General features: G+C 41.0%; 1 protein-coding gene across 7 annotated transcripts; it reads right to left on the bottom strand.

The window, feature by feature from the left end:
• Window positions 1–4,570: 4,570 nt before the first annotated feature.
• On the bottom strand, window positions 4,571–22,049 carry LOC131690322 (tau-tubulin kinase homolog Asator). 7 transcript variants are annotated; one of them, XM_058976053.1, is made up of 11 exons: window positions 19,759–20,531; window positions 7,685–7,851; window positions 7,128–7,566; window positions 6,921–7,071; window positions 6,644–6,858; window positions 6,436–6,575; window positions 6,246–6,375; window positions 6,054–6,173; window positions 5,799–5,981; window positions 5,500–5,727; window positions 4,571–5,437 (listed from the first exon to the last, which is right to left on the bottom strand). In XM_058976053.1, the coding sequence occupies exons 3-11, from the start codon at window positions 7,173–7,175 to the stop codon at window positions 4,631–4,633; spliced, it is 2,022 nt and encodes a 673-aa protein (XP_058832036.1). In that variant the 5' UTR covers window positions 7,176–7,566; window positions 7,685–7,851; window positions 19,759–20,531; the 3' UTR covers window positions 4,571–4,630. The 7 variants fall into 7 exon arrangements, with proteins under 7 accessions (XP_058832036.1, XP_058832027.1, XP_058832011.1 ...); XM_058976044.1 differs by lacking the exons at window positions 7,685–7,851; window positions 19,759–20,531 and adding an exon at window positions 21,949–22,049; XM_058976028.1 differs by lacking the exon at window positions 19,759–20,531 and adding an exon at window positions 21,949–22,048 and having other exon boundaries at window positions 7,128–7,851.

Below are 22,049 nucleotides of genomic sequence, written 5' to 3'. Positions count from 1 at the left end.
GTAACAATTACAAAAAAGGAAAAATAGACGGAAAAGACGAAATTGTGAGAAATTAAAAAGAAATGAGGTAAAGTACTCTAACCTCTACCTAAGCTCTACCGACACCCCGAACTGCAGTCGACGGGAGACGAGTTCACGTGATACCTCGTATTTAAGGTAATTGTCTTTCATAAAACCCACTAAGGGTGCTAGGATCAAAATTTTTGTTACGTAAAGCTGCAACAAAATGAAAAATGACGAAGAAAAAAAACCAGGACAGCGTATTGCAAAACAGAATAAGAGACAAAAAAAAGTAAAAGTTGGATGGATCAAACAGAACAATGCATAGAAAAATGTGTTAAAACGAAGAAAAAAAGAAATCGGAAAACACCAATACTCATAAAAATAGACCAAACCAGAAAAAGTAAATGAGAAAATTAAAGGAGTAATGAAAAAACGACGGAGATACATCAAAAATGAGATTCGATTGATTAATGCAAAAGAAAAAAAACAGAAAGAGCGAGAAAGGAAAAAAATGAGGAAACTAACAATCAAAAGAATACTAAAACTAAAATGAAATAATCAAAAGAAGAATTAACAATTTGGGAAAAATGAAAGTAAAAAAATAAAACAAAAAGAAAATTAAGAAAATCCACAATAAAAAAGGAAAAAAACTGGAAACAGAAAATAGAAATTGAGAAAGAGAAACATGGAAAACAGAAAAAAGAGAAAAAAGAAAATAATGAAGGGTGGGCGTAGCGTTGTTGGTAAATCGATTGCCTTGTACGCAGCGCACCTGGGTTCGAGTCCCGACCCCGCACATAGGGTTAGAAATTTTTCATAATAGTTTTTTCTAACCCGAAGAGGCGAATGACCTTAAGGTTAAAAGCCCTATAATCGAAATAAAAAAAAGAAAATAATATATGAGATAGAAATATATAGAAAAGAAAAAACTAGGAAACAAAACTAGGCGTAGAAAAATAGGGTGAAAAAAATGGCAAACCAGTGCGGAGTGTGGCAAAAGTAACCAGGAAAACCAACAAGTGAAAATAATACAAAAAACTGAAAAGCTAAAAGATAAATATTGGACTAAAAGAAAGAAGGAAGACATACAAAGAAAAGGATATTAGGAAAGAGAAAAAGTCTGCATAGGAAAATAATACTAACAATAAAAGCAATAAAAGGCAAATTAAGAGAAACGGAAACGGTGAAAAGTCGGTAGGACAAGAATGAAATTGATAGACGATGATTTTACTAAAAAGAAATAAAACAAGAAAGAAAGAAAAAAGAAAAATATGCAGAATAAAAAAAATATAAGGGAATTAAAAAGAAATAAAACTGCATAAAACCCCAGAAAAATAATGAACGAAAAGACAAACTGAAAAAAATTAACACAATCGAAATGAATAAAAAAAAGAAAGAAAATAAAATGAAGAAAGGGAGAAAACAAAACAGAAAAAAATCTATAAAAGCACAAAAAATAAAAAATGAAAGAAAAACTTCAAAACAAATATAAGAAATAGGAAAAATGGAAGGAGAAATAAGGAAATGAGAATACCGAAAAACTAATAGATTACAACGAACAGTTTGGGAAAAAATGATTATAAATATAGAAAATGGAAAACGGAAGAGCGGTAAGCAAGAAACAAAGAAAATAATGTAAAAACTATCTGGAAAAGAACGCTCAAACGTCAAGGAATAAAAGAAGGGAAAATAGATAGCAAATGCAAGAAACAGTAAAATGGACAAAAGTTGATAGCAATTGAACAAAATAGAAACCAAATATTAAAGAAATAAACAACGATACAAGCAAATTGGAAAAAGAAAAGATAAAAATAGGAACCAAAGGGGAAATCTGAAGAAAACGAGAAATGTAAATCGAATAGTATAAGATAGAACGAAAGGTATGAAACGGACAAATATCTGACCTTGTATGCAAAAGTGACGTAAACGCCAAGTTTTAAGTTCGTTACGACAATCCGCATCTTTCATTGCAGGTGAGTTCAAATATAAAAGACTTAAAACGCGAAAAACAACGTGACGAAAGCATGCTTTTACCCGCATCAGGCAAGACAAAAATTGATTTCCTGAAAAATAAACTCGATGGGGTTTACGTCACTTTTGCATACAAGGACAGATATGGAGGAAACAGGGAAATAAATGAAACAAATACAAAAAGATAAATTGAAAAAAAAAATCAAATGAACGTAACAAAATAAAAAAGAAAGAATAGGAAATGGAAAAGAGAAAGGAGAAAAATTAAAAGGAAGTGGAAAATAGAAAGAAGAAATAAAAGATGAGCAAAAATAAAAAAAGGAAAAAAACAAAAAGAGAAAGTGGGGAAAGCGATCAGTAAAACATGACGCTGATTAGAAAAAGAGAATAAAAAACGGGACTAACAAAGAGAAAGTTTGAATAGAAAAGGAGTAAAGGAACAAGCAAAACCAAAAAAGGAAGGAATATATGGAATAATATGGAATAGATAAAAAAACAAAAAAAAGTGAGAACTAAGTAAGAAATTTAAAAAAAGAACGATATAGGAAGATAGTAATGAATAATGAAAGAGGCTAAAGTTTATTAACGGTGAATGAACTACAAAAAAGTGAGAAGCGAAGGCAAAAAACACAGCATTGGAAAAATATTTGAACTATTATAACAGAAACAAAAGAGCAGAAAAAGAAAAAAAGGCAGCGCAAACAAATGGAGAATGGGATGAGCACAGCGCAGTTGGCAAATCGATTGCCTTGTATTCTGCTTCCCCCCAAATAGGGCTGGTCCAGCAAAAGATTGAAACCTCTATAATTAAAACAAAAAAATTAAGAATGGAAAATAAGGAAAGCGTGTAAAATAACAGGAAAAATGATCAAAATAAAACAGAGAAAGGAAAACAAGAAAACAGACAAACATTAAATGGTTGAAACAAAAATAGAAGGCGGGAATACAACAAATGAAAAAAGAATGAGTTCAAAAGGAAACGAAGAAAAACAGTATCGATAAAGAGAAAAATAATTGGGTGAAGGGAAAAATTCACACAACTAAAAAAAATATTTTTTTAAGAAAAAAGGCCAAAGTAAAAGCTAAAAAAAGAAGGAAAATGAAGCTAAAAAAGAAGGAAAAGAACACAAAGTAAAAATATAAAAGGAAAAAAATGAGTGAAAGAAGAAAAGAAATATGAAAATTTAACAAAAAGAAAAGTATAGGAACAAAGGACTGAATTATTATGAAACAGGAAACGTGAAAACAAGGGAAGGGAGGGAAAATAAAAAAAGAAAAATTGTAAATGAAAATGAACAGTTGAGAAAAAAAAATGTAAAATGTAGGCCAAGGGAAGAGGAATCAAAAGAAGGAAAAGCGGAATAGAAAAGAATAATTTAAAAAAACGAAGGAAATGCTGTAGAAAATCCTATGAAAATAGAAAAAATAAGGATAGAATAATCTAAAAATATAAAGTTAAAGGTAACGACCAAAATGAAAAAAAGAAAGACAAGAAAACAAACGCATTTTGAAAAAAAAGAAACGGATAGTTTTTGTAAATAAAAAGAAGAGGGAAAACAAATGATAAAAATAACGTAGAATGGCTAAAAGAAAGGAAAACTAAACAAATGAAATAGAAACTGGAAAGAAACAGATAAAAAACCAAAAACAGAAAGAAGAAAGAAAAGGTGTAGACTGTGACTAAAAGTGACAACTAAAATCGAAAGTGAACGAAAGCAAATGGACAAATAAGAAACCAAAAAATTAAAAAAAAACTGCTAAGAAAGGAACAAAAATGGGATTAGGAACCTTGAGAACCCAATAACAGAATTAACCAGTATAATTAATTAATAATTACCTTTTTGAAACCAGGGAATCAAACAATAAGAACAATCTGTTGTTTTGGAAATGTGTGTAATTCTCTTCCTTCCATTCAGTTTGAAAATGCCGTATCTAAAGCGGACAAGTCAGGATATATATTCTTTTTTAATGAAAAAAACATCGAAAAATCAGTACAGTCCCCCGTTCGGTTGGTATGTTAGAGTACAACAAAACGAGCATCTCTGTGTATATGGATGACGTCAAATTTACAAAGGTACAAATACACGATCCGGCATCGCGTACTAAAAATTACTGAAAATAGTGAAATACATTACGCCTATTACTTGAAGACTCAAAATGTAAGAAATGATTAATGCACAAACCACGCTACGCACGTATCAAGAACAGATTGCTATGTACCAGTTCTGTAATCAGATGGCACACCGCGGAAAATTCAATGTGGAAGTGGCCAAGAAATTGACGGCAACTTAATCTAGCACAAACTCACAAACGGTTGCCCAACCAATAGTTACTGTTTTAAGCCATTCGATAGATGTCGCTATTGCACACGAAATTGTACGGACGATTAATTTCTTTAAAGGTAACACACTGAACAGCTGTTTGCTACATGTGGTATGATAAAATAGCAACTAGTCACAGTTGATATATTGACCCGAGTGAGCGCTTTCGCAGCAGTATGAATAAATGTCGCTGACGAGATTTGGTGACTGTGTCCTGATTTTTTTTTTAAGAATCGTCGGCTGTGATATTCGCAATGATTTTCCCCAAACACCTGTTTTTCCTATACTGCTTTATACGCTTTTCCTCTTATAATTTCATAGTTTTCATCAATAAATTAAGAGTTGAGATTATTTGCAAGGTCTGCAGGGTTGTTTGTAGTGGTAGTAGTAATAGCATTATTAGTAGTGATATTATTAACAATAGCACTCGTCGATGTGTTGTTGTTATTTTGCTTGTGTTGCTGCTGCTGTTGCTGTAGCTGCGGTATCGGAGGCGACGCCTGCTGCGATAGTTCCTTCAACTCCTTCGGCTGCTGCTGCTGCTGCTGTTGCTCCTTCAGCTGAATATTCTTCTTGGATGCATTTTCGGAATGTTGTTCACCTTTCCACAGCCCATCGGTCGAATCGTCCGAATCGTCAAACTGGCTCTTCCACTGCGAGGCCAGCGTCAGTGCCCCCTGATACTTCGGCGTCTGATGCTGGCTCGCATTATCATCGTCGATGATGGCATGCTGGGTAATGGAATAGTCCCGACAGCTTTTGTCATCCGCCACGCTCCGATACCGTGCCGATTGGCTGGCAAAGGATCGTAAACTTTTACCACCCAGATGCAACGATTGCCGTTGGGTCAACGAGTTTGCTAGTTGACCACCGTCACCATGACCGACACTACCGGAACCGCCGGTTCCGGTTGGTGGACCATCACCGGGCGTACAGCTGATATCGTCGGCTTCCGTTTTCAGCTTGGACTTTGCCTCCGACAGATTGGTTTCATTGGCCTGCGAGTGCTGGTGGAGACTTTCTATCGACGAGGCAAAGTCCTTGATATTGACCGGCGGAGCGGTCAGAATCCTTAACCGGCTACCTCCGTGCTTGGTCGGTTTGTTCACGTCCGTGTGAGCTCGGACCAGTGGAATATCCGGCTGAAATTAAATCAGAAGTTAGTAAAATAAACATCTTTCCACAAGTCGTTGAAATATCTTACCCGCACCTTGGTCGCTTCCTGACTAGCGATCAGCGCATCCTTGAACGCTTGCCGAAGCCGTGGATCCAGCGGATCTCCGACAAACTTGTCATTCTGGACGTTGTTCGGCTGGCCCCCGTTCGCCACATTCGACAGCTTCGCATTCATGCTGGCATTCTGTGGCTTTATGGACTCGATCGGTTCCGTGTGCATGATCTTAACCGAGTCAACCATCACTTTGCGTTTCTCCTGAAAGAGATAGTGGAAAACAATCACTCACCAACTGATCTTTAGCTGTCAATTTCAAACGTCTAATCTACCTCTGTTAGCTCTATATCCTTATGTTTCTTAATTAATTCACTCTTTGGTACGGCTGCGTTTCCTCCTGCTTTGGCGTCCCCGCCGTGATCGGCATTGTTTTCCTCTGTTTTCTCCCAGTCAAATGGATCCGTTTCTTTCACACCGCGTCGCTTCATACAGCGCTCGAATAGGGTTACTAGCATCTGGAGGGGGGTAAAAAACGGGTAACTTGATTAGAATTTTTCTTCTATTCAAGTGGTCCAAAGATCTCTTACGGCATAGTCCGGCTTGTCAGCGTAGTTAAGCGATTGAATGTGATCTAAGAAGTACTTGAAATCCGAAGGCAAGTGCTTTAGTAGCAAACGATGATCGTATTTTTCCTTTAACAAACCAACCTGTGCAGGAGAAATTGAGGGTGTTGTTTAACTTCTAGTCATCCATCGTTTTTAGTTTTGAACTCAACTCACCTGCTCCTTATCCTTAATTTTACGCCACGGAAGCTGGCCAGTAACAAACTCAACAAGCATATAAAACAAAGACCACAGATCATCCTGTCGACCCATTTCCCGATTTTTGTGCGCATTCAGCGAAGCATATCTGTAAGTTGGAAACGAAGACAATGAATGAAAGAGATTTGAAGAATTCAACGCGACTCACCTCACAGTACCACGGAAACCGGCGGCAGCCCGGGGACACCGAACCTCGCCGGTCCCGGTAGTATACTGTCTAGCTAAACCAAAGTCCAACATGTAGATTTTACGATTATTGCACGGTAACCTTCCAATAGCGAAGTTGCTCTGAAATTTTTTCGAAAACTCGATTAATCCACCGAAGCATAGTTTGAAAATGGCTCAACGCTGCTTACTGGCTTAATATCACGATGAAGAAACCCGACCGAGTGGATGGACTCGATCGATCTGAGTATCTGGAGGCCAATCCGGAGTGTGGTACTGAGCGAGAACGCTCCGCGAGCCTGAGATCGTCGCAGTTCGGCCAGGTTCTTACCCTGCAGCTGCATGACCACGTAGTTAAAGCGATCGTTCCGACCACAACCGATGAAGCGACAGATGTGCTCCTTACCTGCGATCGCGGTAAGATATTCAGATCAAATGATCAGAATTTCGACATAGACAGTAACTTACCCTGCAGCTTCTTCAGGACGGCCACCTCCATCTTGAGGACCTGCTTCGGTTGCCGGGCCGATTCGACCTTGAGCGCCACCTGTTCCCGCGTGATCAAGTCCTGACCTTCGTAGATCTCGCCGAAACCTCCGCCGCCGATCTTTTTAAGGACCTGTCAATGAATTACCGATTTGTTTTAGATGATCGAATACAGGGGGAAACTTCTACCTTCCATCGCTCCTTAACCACGTGGCCTGCCTGCAGCAGGTCCTCCATGTTGTTGTCCGTAATCTTGGTGCCGTTTACTTTATCCGTTTTGGCGACGATCGGGTTGAACCGGTTGCTAGGAATAGTCTGGTCTGGGTCTCGCCGTTACCAGGGGAGCGGATGGAGCGAGCGGAGGCGACAGTTGAGGCTCAGGATTCACCCGAGCGATCGGGGTTCTCCTACTGCTCAACTACCACCGGCAATCGAGTGCGGGGCTGTTTTACTTTTCTACCACAAATCCGGAATAGGAGTGTGCGTGGCCCCTGCTGTTGTTGGATGTTCGGTTGGCAGTGAAACCGATGGCGAATGATCAGGAACAACAACACGATGGTGGTAATCTTTTCTAGCGCGCTCTTGTTCTGACTAGTCGGCAAAGAAGACCGATCGGGGGCCGCTGGTGCTGGTGACGTACGGTACGACGATGATATGGCATCCAATATTCCGGGAGGAGCAGCATTTGGGTAGGGATGATTTGAGATAAAAGTTTTTGTCTATAACGCGGTGCGAGTGTATACTACTGGTGGATCACTGGTTTATTTTTTTTTGTGTTGGAATTACGTTCTATAATGTCATGGTCATTTAGGTATCACACTTTGTTGTTGTTTTTGGTTGAATTTGCAACTGTTTGCTTGCTTAACTAGATCGTTGTACGACTGACTAGAATCGGTTCAGCCCACGAGTGGCACTGTTCGAGGAAAAAAAATCAAATTGAAATTAGATAACAGAAAATGTGGTGTTTAACAAAAAATCTATTAAAATTAAATTAAAGGAACCGGAGTGGCGTCTAAGCAGCTCATGGGCAGTTTTCTGACATAAAAAGCCCTGGAAAGTCCTGCTGAAGCTTTGATTTGACATAATTGAGCGAATTACCGCTTATATAGGTCTTTTCGAAGGTGTTTGCAGTAGAAAACTGCACATCAGCTACTTAATCGCCACTCTAGCGAACGCCCTATTCGCTAATTTTCGCCGACAAATGGCGAACGAAAAACCGAAAAACTGTGAATTATATTTAAAATTAATAACAAATTCCTATTTTTCCTTAAATTTATGACCAAACTGCAAACATGCTTAGTTTTTTTTAATATTGTTCCATATTTTTGTATTTTTCCATTACTTTTATTTATTTACTATTTTCAATTTCCCTTTTTTTATTTTTTTTCTTGATGTTTTTATGTTTATAATCACGAGTAGCGTATTAGTTTTCTAGTCTAAATAAGTCTTCAGAAAAACATGTATACATAGACCTTTCCAATGACTTGTACACAGTACAATGCTATGTAGGCGCCACTCTTGTGAGCTCATTTTCATTTCCTCATTTTATTCACTATGATATATCCCTTTCTAAGCAGAAACATTTAACCAACGAAAACCAATTTTCCTTCACTTAGAAGAAAGTTGGGTTAACTCACTTTTGCGCGTGACGGGCAGAACACCTTTCGACTTCATCTCATCAGTATCCGACACTAGCTCAGTGTCAGGACTAAGAAAAGACGCACCAAATTTCTATTTCGCCACTTCTCATCAGCTTAATCAGGACTCTGTTTCTTGCGAGACATGACACTGTACTAGGAGTTTCCTCAAGAACGCATATCATGTATCTGTTTTGGGAGTTTAGCCTAGCTTAGTTCTAGCACTACGTTAGTGTCGGATTCTGATGAGCCGGACTCGCCGGATTCCTGGTCCTGGTCACAAATGCAAACAGTCCGGTAATTAAGTGAACGTTTGCACCTAAAAATTTACTAAAGCGGTCGCAAGCATCAGCCCACCGCTCGCGCAATCATGAATCGGTCACGTCCGGAAATATATGCCCTTGATCCTAGTAGCCCAAATTCATGCTTTCAGTTGAACCAATAGAAATAAAAACTAGACATGTCGTCCACGCGAAGTTATATACGCACTAGTACACGCAACAAAAACGTCAACATACAAACGCTCGAGTCCTTCGCGATCATCCACGCACAACCACATCCACGATCTCGCAAACAGGATAACACTCCGGTGACTAAGTGAACGGTTTAGCACTTATAAATTCACAAATGCGGTCTTAAGAGTAAACCTTCAAATGCCCGTGGTCGCGCGATCATGAATCGGTTTTTCTCGGGAAATTCCTTTTCGCAGCCCTAGTAGCATAATCTACTAAACTACACGTTCCATGGTGACTTAAAAATCGAATTTATACACACGAAGTCACACACACACGCGACAAACAAACATACAAATGCTTGAGCCCTTCGTGATCGTCCACGCAACCTACGACCGCGCTCTCGCAGACATGATAACATCCCGGTGATAATATGACCGTCTCAGCACTTATAAACATTCAAACGCGGTCACAAGCGTGAAACTGAACTGTCCGCCATGATCATGAATCGGTCACGTTCCGAAGTCCGTATCCTCGATTCCTGAAGTGTAGGTCCATGTCTTCAATTGAATCAATTAAAAAGAAAGTTCTCATATCCACTGGACAACACGTTCCATGGCGATATGACCGGGAACTTTAGTGATGTTTCGTTTTTTTATTTACGTGACTTTAAAAATTTTCATTCGTCACGTAGTTTTAGTGATGTGGAAGAACCCACTTTGTTCTAGATTCTGAGCCGTACACGAAAAATCAAGCATCAGATTCACAGCGCGCGCGATCATTCTAGAGCACACGCGAATGTGCGAAAGGAAAACGGTTTTAATATAAAATTTAAGTTACATACACGTTAGCTCTACAGCTGCAGTAGGACAACTCCCGACAACAAAAGAAATTGTTCCTATTTTCATATTCCATATTCATGTTCATATTAGACGAGCGTCTCGAGCCGAGAGCGTCTCATAGCGGCCCGGACGCCGGCCCGAACTTTTTTTTGCGTGGATCGATAAATCCGTTAAACACGATATGGTGGACACTTTTAAAATGGCTTCAGCCATAGTTATCCGTCATCTACCCGTAATCCCCATTCACAAAACACACATACTGAGAGTAGTCAGGTGCGCCACCTCCGGTAATGCACGCTCACAATAATTACCTGACTAATCCAAAGTGGAACCGAACACAGAGCTTATCATTTGGATGATGGCCTTGGTTCTACGATTCCAGTATTTTTCGAAACTCGTTAATGTCATTCCCAATACATCCATATTGAAAGGGTTATATAACAATTTTTCGTAACCGGAAGATACCATCATCAATTTCAAAATAGCGTCAGACATCGATTTCTGTCATCTACTTTGCATCCTTGTTTCAAAAATACCCAGCCTCTAGCAATATAGATATTTTTTAACCGGAAGTCAAAATCTTAGATTTTAAAGTGTCGTATAAATAATGTAAAGAATCTTTTTGAAGAAAATTTTGAATGAGAACTTCCCTTTAAAGAAATACCGAGCTTTCGATCATATTTTTAATTCAAATCAATCATGGAATTTGTATTTTTCAAGAAATTTTATTTCACTGGAATAAGTATACTAAAATATTATTGCTCTTAAGCATAGTTTCCCTACAAGATGTTTAAAAGTAAACAAAGAGAGACTCATTCGCAGACTGAACCTACCGAAAAACGTATTCATAAGTTATACAAAATCACCCATCACATAAGTCCGAGTATCCATCTATTCCCTTCATATTATATACAAAACAGCACTTGTTATTATTATTATCATTATGCCTATTTAGTATAGTTATTAAAATTTCATCGATCCATCCAAGGGTCCGCATCGCGCGCCACACCAATTTGCGCGTAGAACAATAAACGGTTGCCAATGAATATGAAAAACGCAAAAAAGAAAAACCTGCGCGACCTTGACCATCCCCAGCTCGCGCCGCCGCCCGCATTATTACTCCCGGCAGCGAGCCCCATCATTGCTGTTAAATAATGCATAAACTCATAATTGACTCGGCACCGGCGGCTGGCTGTCAATAGCGCGCCACCCGGCCTGCTTGAATCATCGAATTTTTAATCTCCACGAGAGCCGAGATCAGCTAACGCGCTCCGTCAATGATGCAGGTAACGAGTGGCGCAACCAAGTTTAAAACGTTTAGAATTGGTCGGAAAACATTCCATTTTTTTCGCTATAAGAAGCAAGCCATGATTAGTCCATTTTTTTCAAATCACTCGTCAACGCTCCACCAGCAATGCAGCATTCTGTGTAAGCCGCCGTTAGATGCCCAGTCAGGCGGAAAATAATACGCGAAATTTTCTATTTTGGTTCGGTTGTCAAATGATGAACGTTGCAGCAGCAGATATAGCTATGCAGTATGTCTGAACATATTCCAAGAATCAGCTGTTTGTTCAGTGATGGAAACGGAAAGAAAAAAGAAAATACCAACAGAAATATAATCTAATCGGCAGCTCATCTTCAAGTGGACTCCCACCTCTTTAGCCGCAGCGGCCACTTGAACCGCAATATCGTCATATCGTTAGCACCTACTATTTCGCTGTTATTGGCTTTTCCCTAGATACGGCGTACCTATACGTATAGTAAATCGACTAAAGTGGAACGGGAGACTGCCGCCCTCGTCTTCCGCCTTCTTCGTCTCTGGTGTGTAGGCGGTGGGTGTATTTGGATATTCACGCGTAAACCATCGGGACCACATCTTGTTAAAGTTAATTTTTCAGGTGAGAAAATCGGCTGCGATGTGCAATTCTCTTAAACCCCCACATACCGAACGGTACAAGACGATGATGACGGTGTCGAATGGTGTGCGACTTGGGAAAAAATGTCTGCGGGGGTGTATGTTTTTGTGTGTGAAATTGTGGAAGCTGGTGGTTTTTGTTTTTTTTTGGTTTTCCTGAAATTCTGCGCCGGCGACGATCTTAGTTTATCTCCTCTTACCGTTGCGTAGTATACAAAACTCTTAGCAGCTAGGGTGGCCAGATTGTGTTTCGCTTTATCGGCAGTTCTCAGTAGGCCTTGTTTTTGGTTCAAAGCCTGAAGTCAATAAAGCATTTCAAATCACTGAGCACCGGAAACAACGAAGGTTTCTTGTACCGTAAGAATCTGTAGTTTTCAGTAGAAATGAGAAAAAATCCGTAGTTTTCGTGTTGATTGTCTTTCAATCTGTTGGAATGTCAAGAATCGGTGGTACTACAAATAAATCGGCACGTCTGGCCACACTGTGTGGTTGAAAGTGACGAAAAATAACGACGGGTGGGATCTAAGCGGAGTGTTTGTAACTACACTGAGGGTTGATAATTCAGTAGTAGGTGAAGAATTGAATCATGCCAATCCTTCATTATATTTATTTGTAAAATCGTGAGACTTGTATGCTTGTCTACTGCCTACCTAGCTTGCCAATGGAGTCTTTTGTGTTTTTTGTACACATTTAAAAATTCAATACGAAATTGTTGTAACTAATTAGGACCTAACACAGCAACCAATATGCTATTCCGTCTAGTACAACGAGAGTAATATAGATATTTTTCAACCGTAAATCATAATTTTGTATTTTTAAGTGGCGTCAATCATCGATTGCCATCATCTAACCCTGATCCCCATTCCGATTACATTCATAATGTAACTATGAGGGGCTTCCATTGAAAAAAAAACGGAACGGATTAAAGATAGGCGAACCTGTTCAAATCCCCCTGATTCCTACCCAAACTCGATCGAGTAGCTTGGAGACACAACTGCTACGTTGCTTGGAAGTCAGTCGAATCCTACTATTGTACAGAGTAGCCAATAAACTGATTAAATCGTCCCAGTTGTGGCTTGTGATCTCGACTCCACAGTAGATCTTGCTGTGAATGTGCCCTTCCGAGGATGAGGGCATCCCCTCTGTTTCAAGTCAAATGTCGGCAGATGATGGTCCGAATAAAACGTGTCCTGCTTCTTTTGCTATTTCGTATGAGGGGTGCTCAGAACTTTCGGTACCTGACGGAAGAGAATCAGTATTCCACCTAGTTGCAAATTGCAACAATAAGCGATATCGTTAGCCAAGTTAAACCCAGCTGTTTCGACCTATCGACCGATGGCGTTTATCGCAAACTGAAGATTTTGCTTTATGAAGCTGTCCAAGTTCTGGTAATTGCTTGACCTGGAGAATCTGGATATCACTCATATGCTGCAACGAGAAACTCCGGAAGATTTTTTTGAGCTGAAATAGAGCTGCAGCGTAAATAACTTGCACTTGCTTCTCAATTTCTACGGCTTCACATTAACTGCGTTAACACTGTCCAGGAAGCCGTCGACGTAGCGGTTCTTTGTTACCGCTTCTACTACCCTTTGATACCGATTCGGGTAATCGAGAGCATTCCAATTGTTGACAAACTGACGAAAATTGGTGAACGTGGTGAATTCGTAGCACCGAGGATCGCAACGTTGATAACGTAGAGACCTACGTTTTTATCTGAACTGCTTCTCCATAGATAGCATCAAGACAGATCTATCTCCAACTGAGGTAAGATGTCGTGAAAACTTTTCCCCGTATATCGGAACCCACCGCCACTTTGCCTTGTCTGCACTGCAACAATTAGTCTACAAGCGACACTAGTAGCTACCGTTCCTTTAGCAGTTCTCTATACATTTCTGTTTACAATCGTTTCATGGCGCAGTTGTTGGGATTTTCCGAGACGACAAATACCCGTGGTCACGTCTTCCTTCGGAAGGGAAGTAAAGCTGTTGGTCCCAGTCCAGGTGTTGATGGGTCGATATCTAGGGTTCATATGCTGACATCGTCCGGCTGGCGTAGGTGATCGGCACTAAATGCGGATAGCTATTGACGGGAAATAAATATTAATTTTTTGGACATCACGCTCAACTAGGTCTTTGCGCTGGAACACCGGTTTTAGAGCTAGCGTCAATTCGTCGGTATCTTAGTCTTGGTACTGGGTAAGTGTCTGATATGACGAAATCGAAACGCAAATTTCTAACTAATAACTAATGAATAAAAAAGACCGTTGAAGCAGGCTCCATTAGTCTTTGCGGGTGCATTACAAACTATCCTAGTTATACTAAATTTCATGGAGTTAACCACTACTTCCAAGAGTAGGTACCATTCTCGCTGACGTACTGTGCGAGTTCGTCGCATCCATCATTTCGTTGTGGCTCTAGATCCATGGCTAGCCGCTTTTCTAATCCCAACAATACCAAAGAGTAGCAGCAGTTCCAAAGGCCCCAAAAGTAAAACAGATTTCATATGTTCCTAAGATTCCAAGAGTTCTATGTTTCCAAAGGTTCCAAGGCTTCCAAAGATCTCAGAGTTAAGATCCCAAGTGTCTCGAAAGTTTCAAGAGTTCTTAAGGTACCAAAAGTTCGGAAGGTCTCAAAAGTCCCGAAGGTCTGAAAAGTTCCAAGGGTCCCCAGAGACACAAAGGCCCTATAGTCACAAGGATCAAAAGGTCCACAACTCCCAATTATTCCAAACGTCCCAAATGTAACGAAGGTCCCAAGAGTTCCGATGGACCCAGTAGTCCCAAAGATACCAAATGTTTCTAAGGTTATAAGGGTTTCAATGGTCCCAAATGTTCCAAAAATCCCAATGGTCCCAAGGGTTCCAAAGGTCTTAAAAGTTCCAAAGGTCTCAGAAGTTCCAAAGGTCCTAAGAGAACCAAAGGCTCTATAGTCACAAGGATCCAACGGTCCAAAGCTCCAAAGAGTTCAAAGGACCCAGTTGTCCCAAATGTACCAAAAGCTGCCAAGGTCATAAGGGTTTCAAGGGTCTCAAATGTTTTGAGTATCCCGAGTTCCAAAGGCCCTTATGATCCCCAAGGTCACAAAGGTCCCAAGAGTTCTAAAGGTCCCGAAGGTTTCGTAAGTCCCAAGAGACCCAAAGATCCTATAGCCACAATGATCCCAAGAGTTCCAAAGGCCCAAAGTTCCCAAGAGTTCTAAAGGCACCAGTGATCCCAAAGGTCCCAAGGCTTCTAAAGATCCCAAAAGTTAAGGTCCCAATTGTCTTGAATGTTCTAAGAGTTCTAATGATAAAACTTCTGGTTATAAGTGTTTCAAAGATTCCAAATGTAACGAAGGTTCCAAGAGCTCAAAAGGACCCAGTAGTCCCAAAAGTTCCGAAAGTCATAAGGATTCCAAAAGTCCCAAAAGTTCCAAAGACCCCAAGAGTTCCAAAGGTCCCAAATGTTCCACATGCCCCAACAGTTCCAAAGGTCCCAAGAGAGCCAAAGGTCCAAAACGTTCCCAAAGTCCCAAGAGACCCAAAGTTCCTATAGTCCCAAGGATCCCTAGTGTTTCAAAGATCCAAAGCTCTCAAAAGGTCAAAGGACCCCAGTGATGCCAAAGGTCCCAAGGTTTCTGAAGGTCCCAAACGTAATGAGAGTTCCAAGAGTCCTAGATGATCCGGTAGTTCCAAACTTACCAAAAGTTCTGAATGTCAAAGGTTTCAAGGGTCCTAAAAGTTCCAGAGGTCACGTGAGATCTAATGGTCCCCATGGTCCTATACTCGCAAAGGTCCCAAGAGTTCCAAAGGCCCCAAAAGTTCCGTAGGTTTCAAGAGACCCAAAGGTTCTAAAGTCTCAAGGATCCCAAGAGTTGCAAAGATCCAAAGCTCATATGAGGTCGTAGGTCTCAAAAGTCACGAAAGTCCCCAAATATTCCTAGGGTCCCAAAACTTGCAAAGGCCTCAAAGGTGCTAAAGGTCTCAAGAGTTTTGAAAGTCCCAAATGTTCCAAAGCTCTCAATTGTCCTAGATATCCCAAAATTTGCAAAGCTCCCAAAGTCATGGAGGTTCTAAGAGTACCAAAATACCCTGTGAACGCATTGCAAGAGCAGCAAAGATCCAAAAAGTTCCAAAGGCCCCGTGGTTCCAAGACTTCTAATGATCCCAAAAGTTAAGGTTCTAAGTGTCTCGAAAGTTCCAAGAGTTCTAAAGGTACCAAAAGTTCCGAAGGTCCCAGATGTTGCAAACGTCCCAATTGTAACGAAAGTCCTAAGAGTCCCAAAAACACCGTAGTCCTAAAGATTCTAAAAGTTCCAAAGTTCATAAGGGTTTCAAAGGTCCCAAGAACCCCTCGGTCTTAAGAGACCCAAAAGCCCTATAGTAAGGATCCCAAGAGTTCCAAAGAATTCACTGAACCCAAAGGTCTCAAGTTTTTTTTGAAGGTCCCAATTGTAATGAAGATCCCAAGAGTCCCAAAGGAATAGGTAGTCTCACAGGTACCAAAAGTTTCGAAGGTCATAAGGGTTTGTGGCGTTCCAAAAGTTCCAAAGGTCCCAAAAATTTCATGGGTCCCAAGAGACCCGAAGTTCCTAGTCACATGGATCACGAAAGTTCCAACGATCCAAAGCTCCGAAGAGTTCCGACAGTCCCACATGTAACGAAGATTCTAAGAGTCCCAAAGAACCCGGTTGTCCCACAGGTACGAAAAGTTCCGAAAGCCATGAAGGTTTCAAAGGTTCTAAAAGTTCCAAAGGTCACAAGAGTTCCAATGGTCCCTATGGTTCATATGTCATAAAGGTCCCAAAAGTTCCATCGGTCCCAAAAGTTGCGTAAGTCCCAAGGGACCTAAAGGCCCTATAGTCACAACGATCCCAAGAGTTCAAAATGTCTAAAGCTCTGGCCTTAGCGATGCCAAAGGTCCCAAGGTTCCCAAAGTTTTCAAATGTGAAGCTTCCAAGAGTCTCGCAACTTTCAAGTGATCTAAATGTCCCAAAAAATTCTTGGAAGTCCCAAAAGTTCCAAAAGTCTCAAAAGTCGCGAAAGTCCCCAAGAATTCCAAGGGTCCCAAAAGTTGTATCAAAGGTGGTGGTTCCAAGAGATTTGAAGGTCCCAAGTGTTCCAAAGCTCTAAAATGTCTAGATGTCCCACAATTTACAAAACTCCCAAAAGTCATGGAAGTCCCAAGAGCGCCAAAATATCCTGTGGACGCAAAGATTTCAATAGTAGCAACGATCCTAAAGTTCCAAAGGCCCTGTGGCCCTAGGATTTTTGAAGGTCCCAAAAGTCACAAAGGTCTCGAGAGTTCCACAGGTCCAAAGGTTTCAAAGATCCCAGAAGTTTCGAAGGCCCCAAGAGTTCCAAAAGTGCCTAATGTTCCACGTCCCAAAAATTTCAAGACGCCAAAGCTCCCAAGAGTTCAGGTTCCTAGAGTCAAAAGATCCCAAGAGTTCAAAGTTTCTAAGAATCCAGCAGTCCTAAGAGTTCAAAGGACTTGGGAGTCCAAAAGTCTCAAGGGTTCGAAGGTCCTCAGAGTCTAGAGATCCCAAGAGTCAAAAAATCCCAAAAATGAGGAGTCCAGAGTCCAAAGGTCAAAAGGACTGCAATGATCCGAAGAGTAGTAATGTGCCAACAGTTCCTAGGCCCCAAGAGTTCAAAGATATAAACAATTCAGGAGTACATATGTTCCATAAGTACAAGGATTCTAAGAGATCGAAAGCCTCAGATGTTCCCAAAAGTTTCAAGATTTCAAGAATTCAAAGATGACACCAATTCAAAGATCCCGTAGAATCCAATCACGAGTCCCAAGAGGCAACCATTCAAATGATCCCAAAAAATCTAAATGTCCTCGGAATGCACGTGTCTCATGAGGCTAGGAACTAAAAGGTCACAAGTATTCAAAAGTTGTTCTTTTGGACTAGCTCCAATAGTTTATATGTTCCAAGAATCAAAATTTATCCAAATCTTCAACCCAAAATTTTGTAAGGATTCACTGTGTTTCGTCTATCTTGAATTTAATTGTGTCCTGAGTTCAATGGAATTTTCTTGCATTTCTCAGAACTTTCAAGAACTACGATGGGCGTCTTTGAAATTCGTAGGACATTCCTAAAGCACGCAGAGCAGCCTGGTAGTTTGTAAGAGTTTCCAGACTCTTATTACAATTCCATAAAACTCTTAAGGCCTCCATGAAGGACCGGAGATACGAGAATTTCGCAGAGCTATAGGACTATTGGTTGGACTCTCGGCTTATCGCTGCAGTTCGTAAAGCTACAAGAGATGTCCTAGAACATTCCTAAAGGTTCTAACAATTGCATTGCACTTCGGCGGACTTCCCTTGAAATTCGTCGAAAATTCCTGTAGTTGGTTGAACTTCTCAGAACTTCAACAGCTATTACACAAGCTTACAGGACTTTCCAGCGATAGTTCCTCGAAGTCGTAGGATATTCTTGCTGCTCAGACAACATCCCTGAAATTTGACACATAATATATCGGAAGATCGCAGAAACTCTCAGTGGAAATGACCTGAAGTTGATAGAACTTCCCTGAATTCCGGATAAATTTTTGAATGTATAGAAGATCTGAACAATTTCGTTTCTAAGCTTTCTACAATAAGGTTCAAAGTTTAAAATCTCAACACTACCAGCAAACTCGAGGTCCAACAAGTCACAAAAGAACCTCGGAAGTTCCTAGGTATGTAAAGAGATTACATGTTCAGCAATCTTTAAATTTGATGCCTCGAATCCGTTTTAATCTCTCGTCTTCACAGTCTCGAAGCGAAGTGTGGCAGCATATATTTTTGGTCCGTGAGAATGGATTTGAAACGTTTGGAACTTGTTTCTTACCTCTATAGAGCGTTATTGGAACATATCGGAATAGCAAAAAGGACTTCACGTACATTTGACATAAATTCTTCTGCCCGATGCCCAGAAACGCTTCAGGTTCAAGTGGCTATCGTTTCCGCAGTACGTATAGACTTTTGAAATATTCAAATCAATGACAAAATGCCCAGCTCGGAAGGGAAGGTTTTTTGTTCATACGGCTACTAGAAAAGGGCAAAAACAGGCTAGGAGCCGACTGTGTGCAGCGGCTACCCGTTATAATAGAGGACGGGTCAAGTAGCTGGAAGTATCCCATAAAATGTACGCTCAACGTCAGAGGAAAGTTAGTTTATATGAATATTAACCATCTATCATTCCAAAATTTAGTCTAATAAAAAATCGTGAGTTGAAATATTGCCTTAGTCCTGTTCAACAACTTTTCTAATCCGCACTTTCCTGCATATCCGGATTATCACACATAACAGCCCATTCTATTCTCTATTTCAACCCAAAAATGGATCCTCTTTAACAAATGCGCAAATTCCCTCTACCACCATCCCATCTCGTTAAGGTGCTCCAGTAGTTAACCTTGATCTAATTAAATACTCCCATCGCCCCTTTCCTAGCTGTTTTTTTTCTGCCGTTGTTGATATTGACATGATTCTACTTATAAGCCAGTAAGCAAAACATCGCACAAAAAGAGCAAAACACGCAGAGAACGGTAATCCGATCCCCCTGCCTTGCTTCTGATGACGACGACGATGATGATATATGTATGCATGAACATATATCTAATGGCCGCCTAACCCTCCTCCGGACTGCGATAGCGCTTCGGGCTGCACATTAGGACGGGACGGCCAAATACAAAGTATCACAACGACAATTCAACTATTTGCTGAGCGACGATGAACGAGGATGGTAGGAAGTGACGAATACAACACACGATACACCCGATTAGTCAGAAAGGGGCAAGATAAATCAATAGACGCGATACAAATTTAGGACCAAAAGCTTCGGCAGAGAATGACAGGTAGATGAAAATTGAAACTGTCGAATCAATAAATGGCGTTAAAAGAATTTGAATTCAATGTTAATGAAATACACGATTAACAAACGAACTTGATTTGCTAACTCTATGGTGACCTTCACTAGAACAAGTTCAGCTCCATTCGGTACTAACTTCATACTTCAGCTCCACTGGATCTACACTGGCACAGCCACAACGTGGCACTTTCACAATTTTTTTCACTGTGCTTGTCACTACTTTGTCTCGTTATTTCGATATCCTCACAGTAATACATTAACACTTATGTCACAATAACCCCGGAGGCTATGACTATTCTTTGGAAGACACTAACTAAACAGTCCGGATTCTTCGACGTTTCGGCTCACAACCAACTACACGACCAGCAGCAGGGTCTGCTTTCACTTTTTTTCTCCAGCTGGTAAAACTTTTTACGCCCTTAGGTAGGCAATCCGAACCACAGCCAACTCATCCGCCTAGTGCACAGGTGTGCACGGTCAAAATCAATAATTCTGGAGCCTGTCTCTAGGTTGCACGGGCTTCCTTAACTTTCTCATATGTGTTACTTTTCAGCTGATTCCATTGTCCTGAAGAAAGCCTACGAGGAAACACTAAACCACGTTGCCTATCAGCCTGCCTGGTTGCTGCAGCTTTCTCCGATCACAAAGAACTCTTCGACTGACCGTGGGATGATGATTTGCACACTTGTCAGAATTTTTCGACACAGGAACAACGAACACTTCCCCACCCAGCGGTTCGGTTCGGAAAAATCTGGCTGCTAACGTCATCCAGGGTGGAAAACACCCTTCGCTCCACACACGGACACTGCTTCGCACTCACCGAGGGCTGGCAGGACTGACTGTACGGGAGCGTACTTTCTCTTGCTCACACACACACAGTCAACCGGAGCATTTCCTTCAGGATGTTAATGAAAAAACTACTCTAGCAACAGGAGCAGGGTTGAGTCCACCGTTTGAAAGGACTGCTGAAAAGTTGCTTGGCAAATGCTGAAGCCAATGCCAAATAGCAATACGGCAAGACATTGGTGTATGTGTTAGCACTCACTCTCGTGGCTGATCCTGCCCAGTTGTATCCAATTAATTGATGGAAACTCAGTGGGTGAATACGATAGCCACATGTGTCAAACTGGTGGTGTAAGAACTCCTTTAAATGAGAGAAAGCCAACACAGTTGCAAAGCTGCCGACAATTCTCTAGACAAATTTTAAATTTATAAACGAGAAATAAAATACTACGAATCAAATTTGATTCCGTTGAACCGAAATTACGTCAGCGAAATCAGTTTCGGGCATTAAAAATGCCGCAAACAACATTGCACGACACTCCTGCCGATTCAGACAATATATTTCCCCTTCGGTAGGGTGTTATTTTTGGACTCGACAACATTATCCATTATCGAGAGATAAAATATGTGACCGGCAAGCAGCGATATTTTTAGCTTGTTTTGCAAAAACATCCCATCCATTGCCTGACCGTTTTTTTAGAGTGCAACCACAGAAGAGTTCTTCAAAGAAGTAAATTTTCTTTTATTTTGCCTTGCCATATCAACATCTCTCACGCAGAAGCACTTATTCCTTGAGGCACATTTTTCACCTTTCACACAGCACTCTTAGGCGCTCACTTTTTCCTATGACAGAATTTGCTCTTACGGGGGCTGACACTCTCCTAGTATCGTTGCAAAGCACTCGGCACCGCACATAATCACCAGTCGATTTTTTCTTCTCACCCGCTGACAGCCCATTCAACGATTGAATGGAAAAATGTATCGATTCCTTTCTGTTTTCAACCAAGGCAACGCCAGTAGCCTGCTGCCATCAACCGTGACAAGGCTCTCTCTCACTCTCTCCCGATCGCGGTTTATTGCTCCGAGCAAGGCAAGCCGATAAAAGCCAATAAGCCTGCTGTTTCTGTTGAAGGTGGAAAATTCATACCACCCCTCCAGTATCCCACCTACCTCCTCTTCCGAACGAATGTTCCTACTATCAGACACTTCAGCGAATAGAACGCGATAGCCTTAACTTCACTGACCGTCAAACACAAAGAAAACTCCCTAATCGAAAGTTTTTTTTTCCTCTAGTAACTCCCGAAACAGGACGACGGTACCCCCCGCCCACAGCTAGCTAGCTGCCCACTACAGAACTCGCGGAGCCAGGCAGCCAGTCAGCTGAAGCGAAAAAAGTGAAATTCTCACTGAATCACATCGCGAAACTGGTGGAAAACGATGACCCGTCGCAGATCGGCCCATTCCGAACCGGTACCGGCACCGTCGAACCCGGAATGGACCGTCAGTTTTGCTGGTGCAGAAAGCTAAATAAAACGCTAATTACCGTGCCGTCCTTAGACCATTTCGAGAGACACTTTTCCTTGCGCAGCGACCGCAACTGAACGACAGGCGAATATAGGGACGGACGATGGACGGTCAAAAAAC

This window comes from Topomyia yanbarensis, chromosome 1 (genome assembly GCF_030247195.1).
Source record: "Topomyia yanbarensis strain Yona2022 chromosome 1, ASM3024719v1, whole genome shotgun sequence".
Taxonomy (NCBI): Eukaryota; Metazoa; Arthropoda; class Insecta; order Diptera; family Culicidae; genus Topomyia; species Topomyia yanbarensis.
The sequence above is the reverse complement of the archived record's forward strand: the minus strand, read 5'-3'. Positions and strand labels throughout refer to the sequence as shown.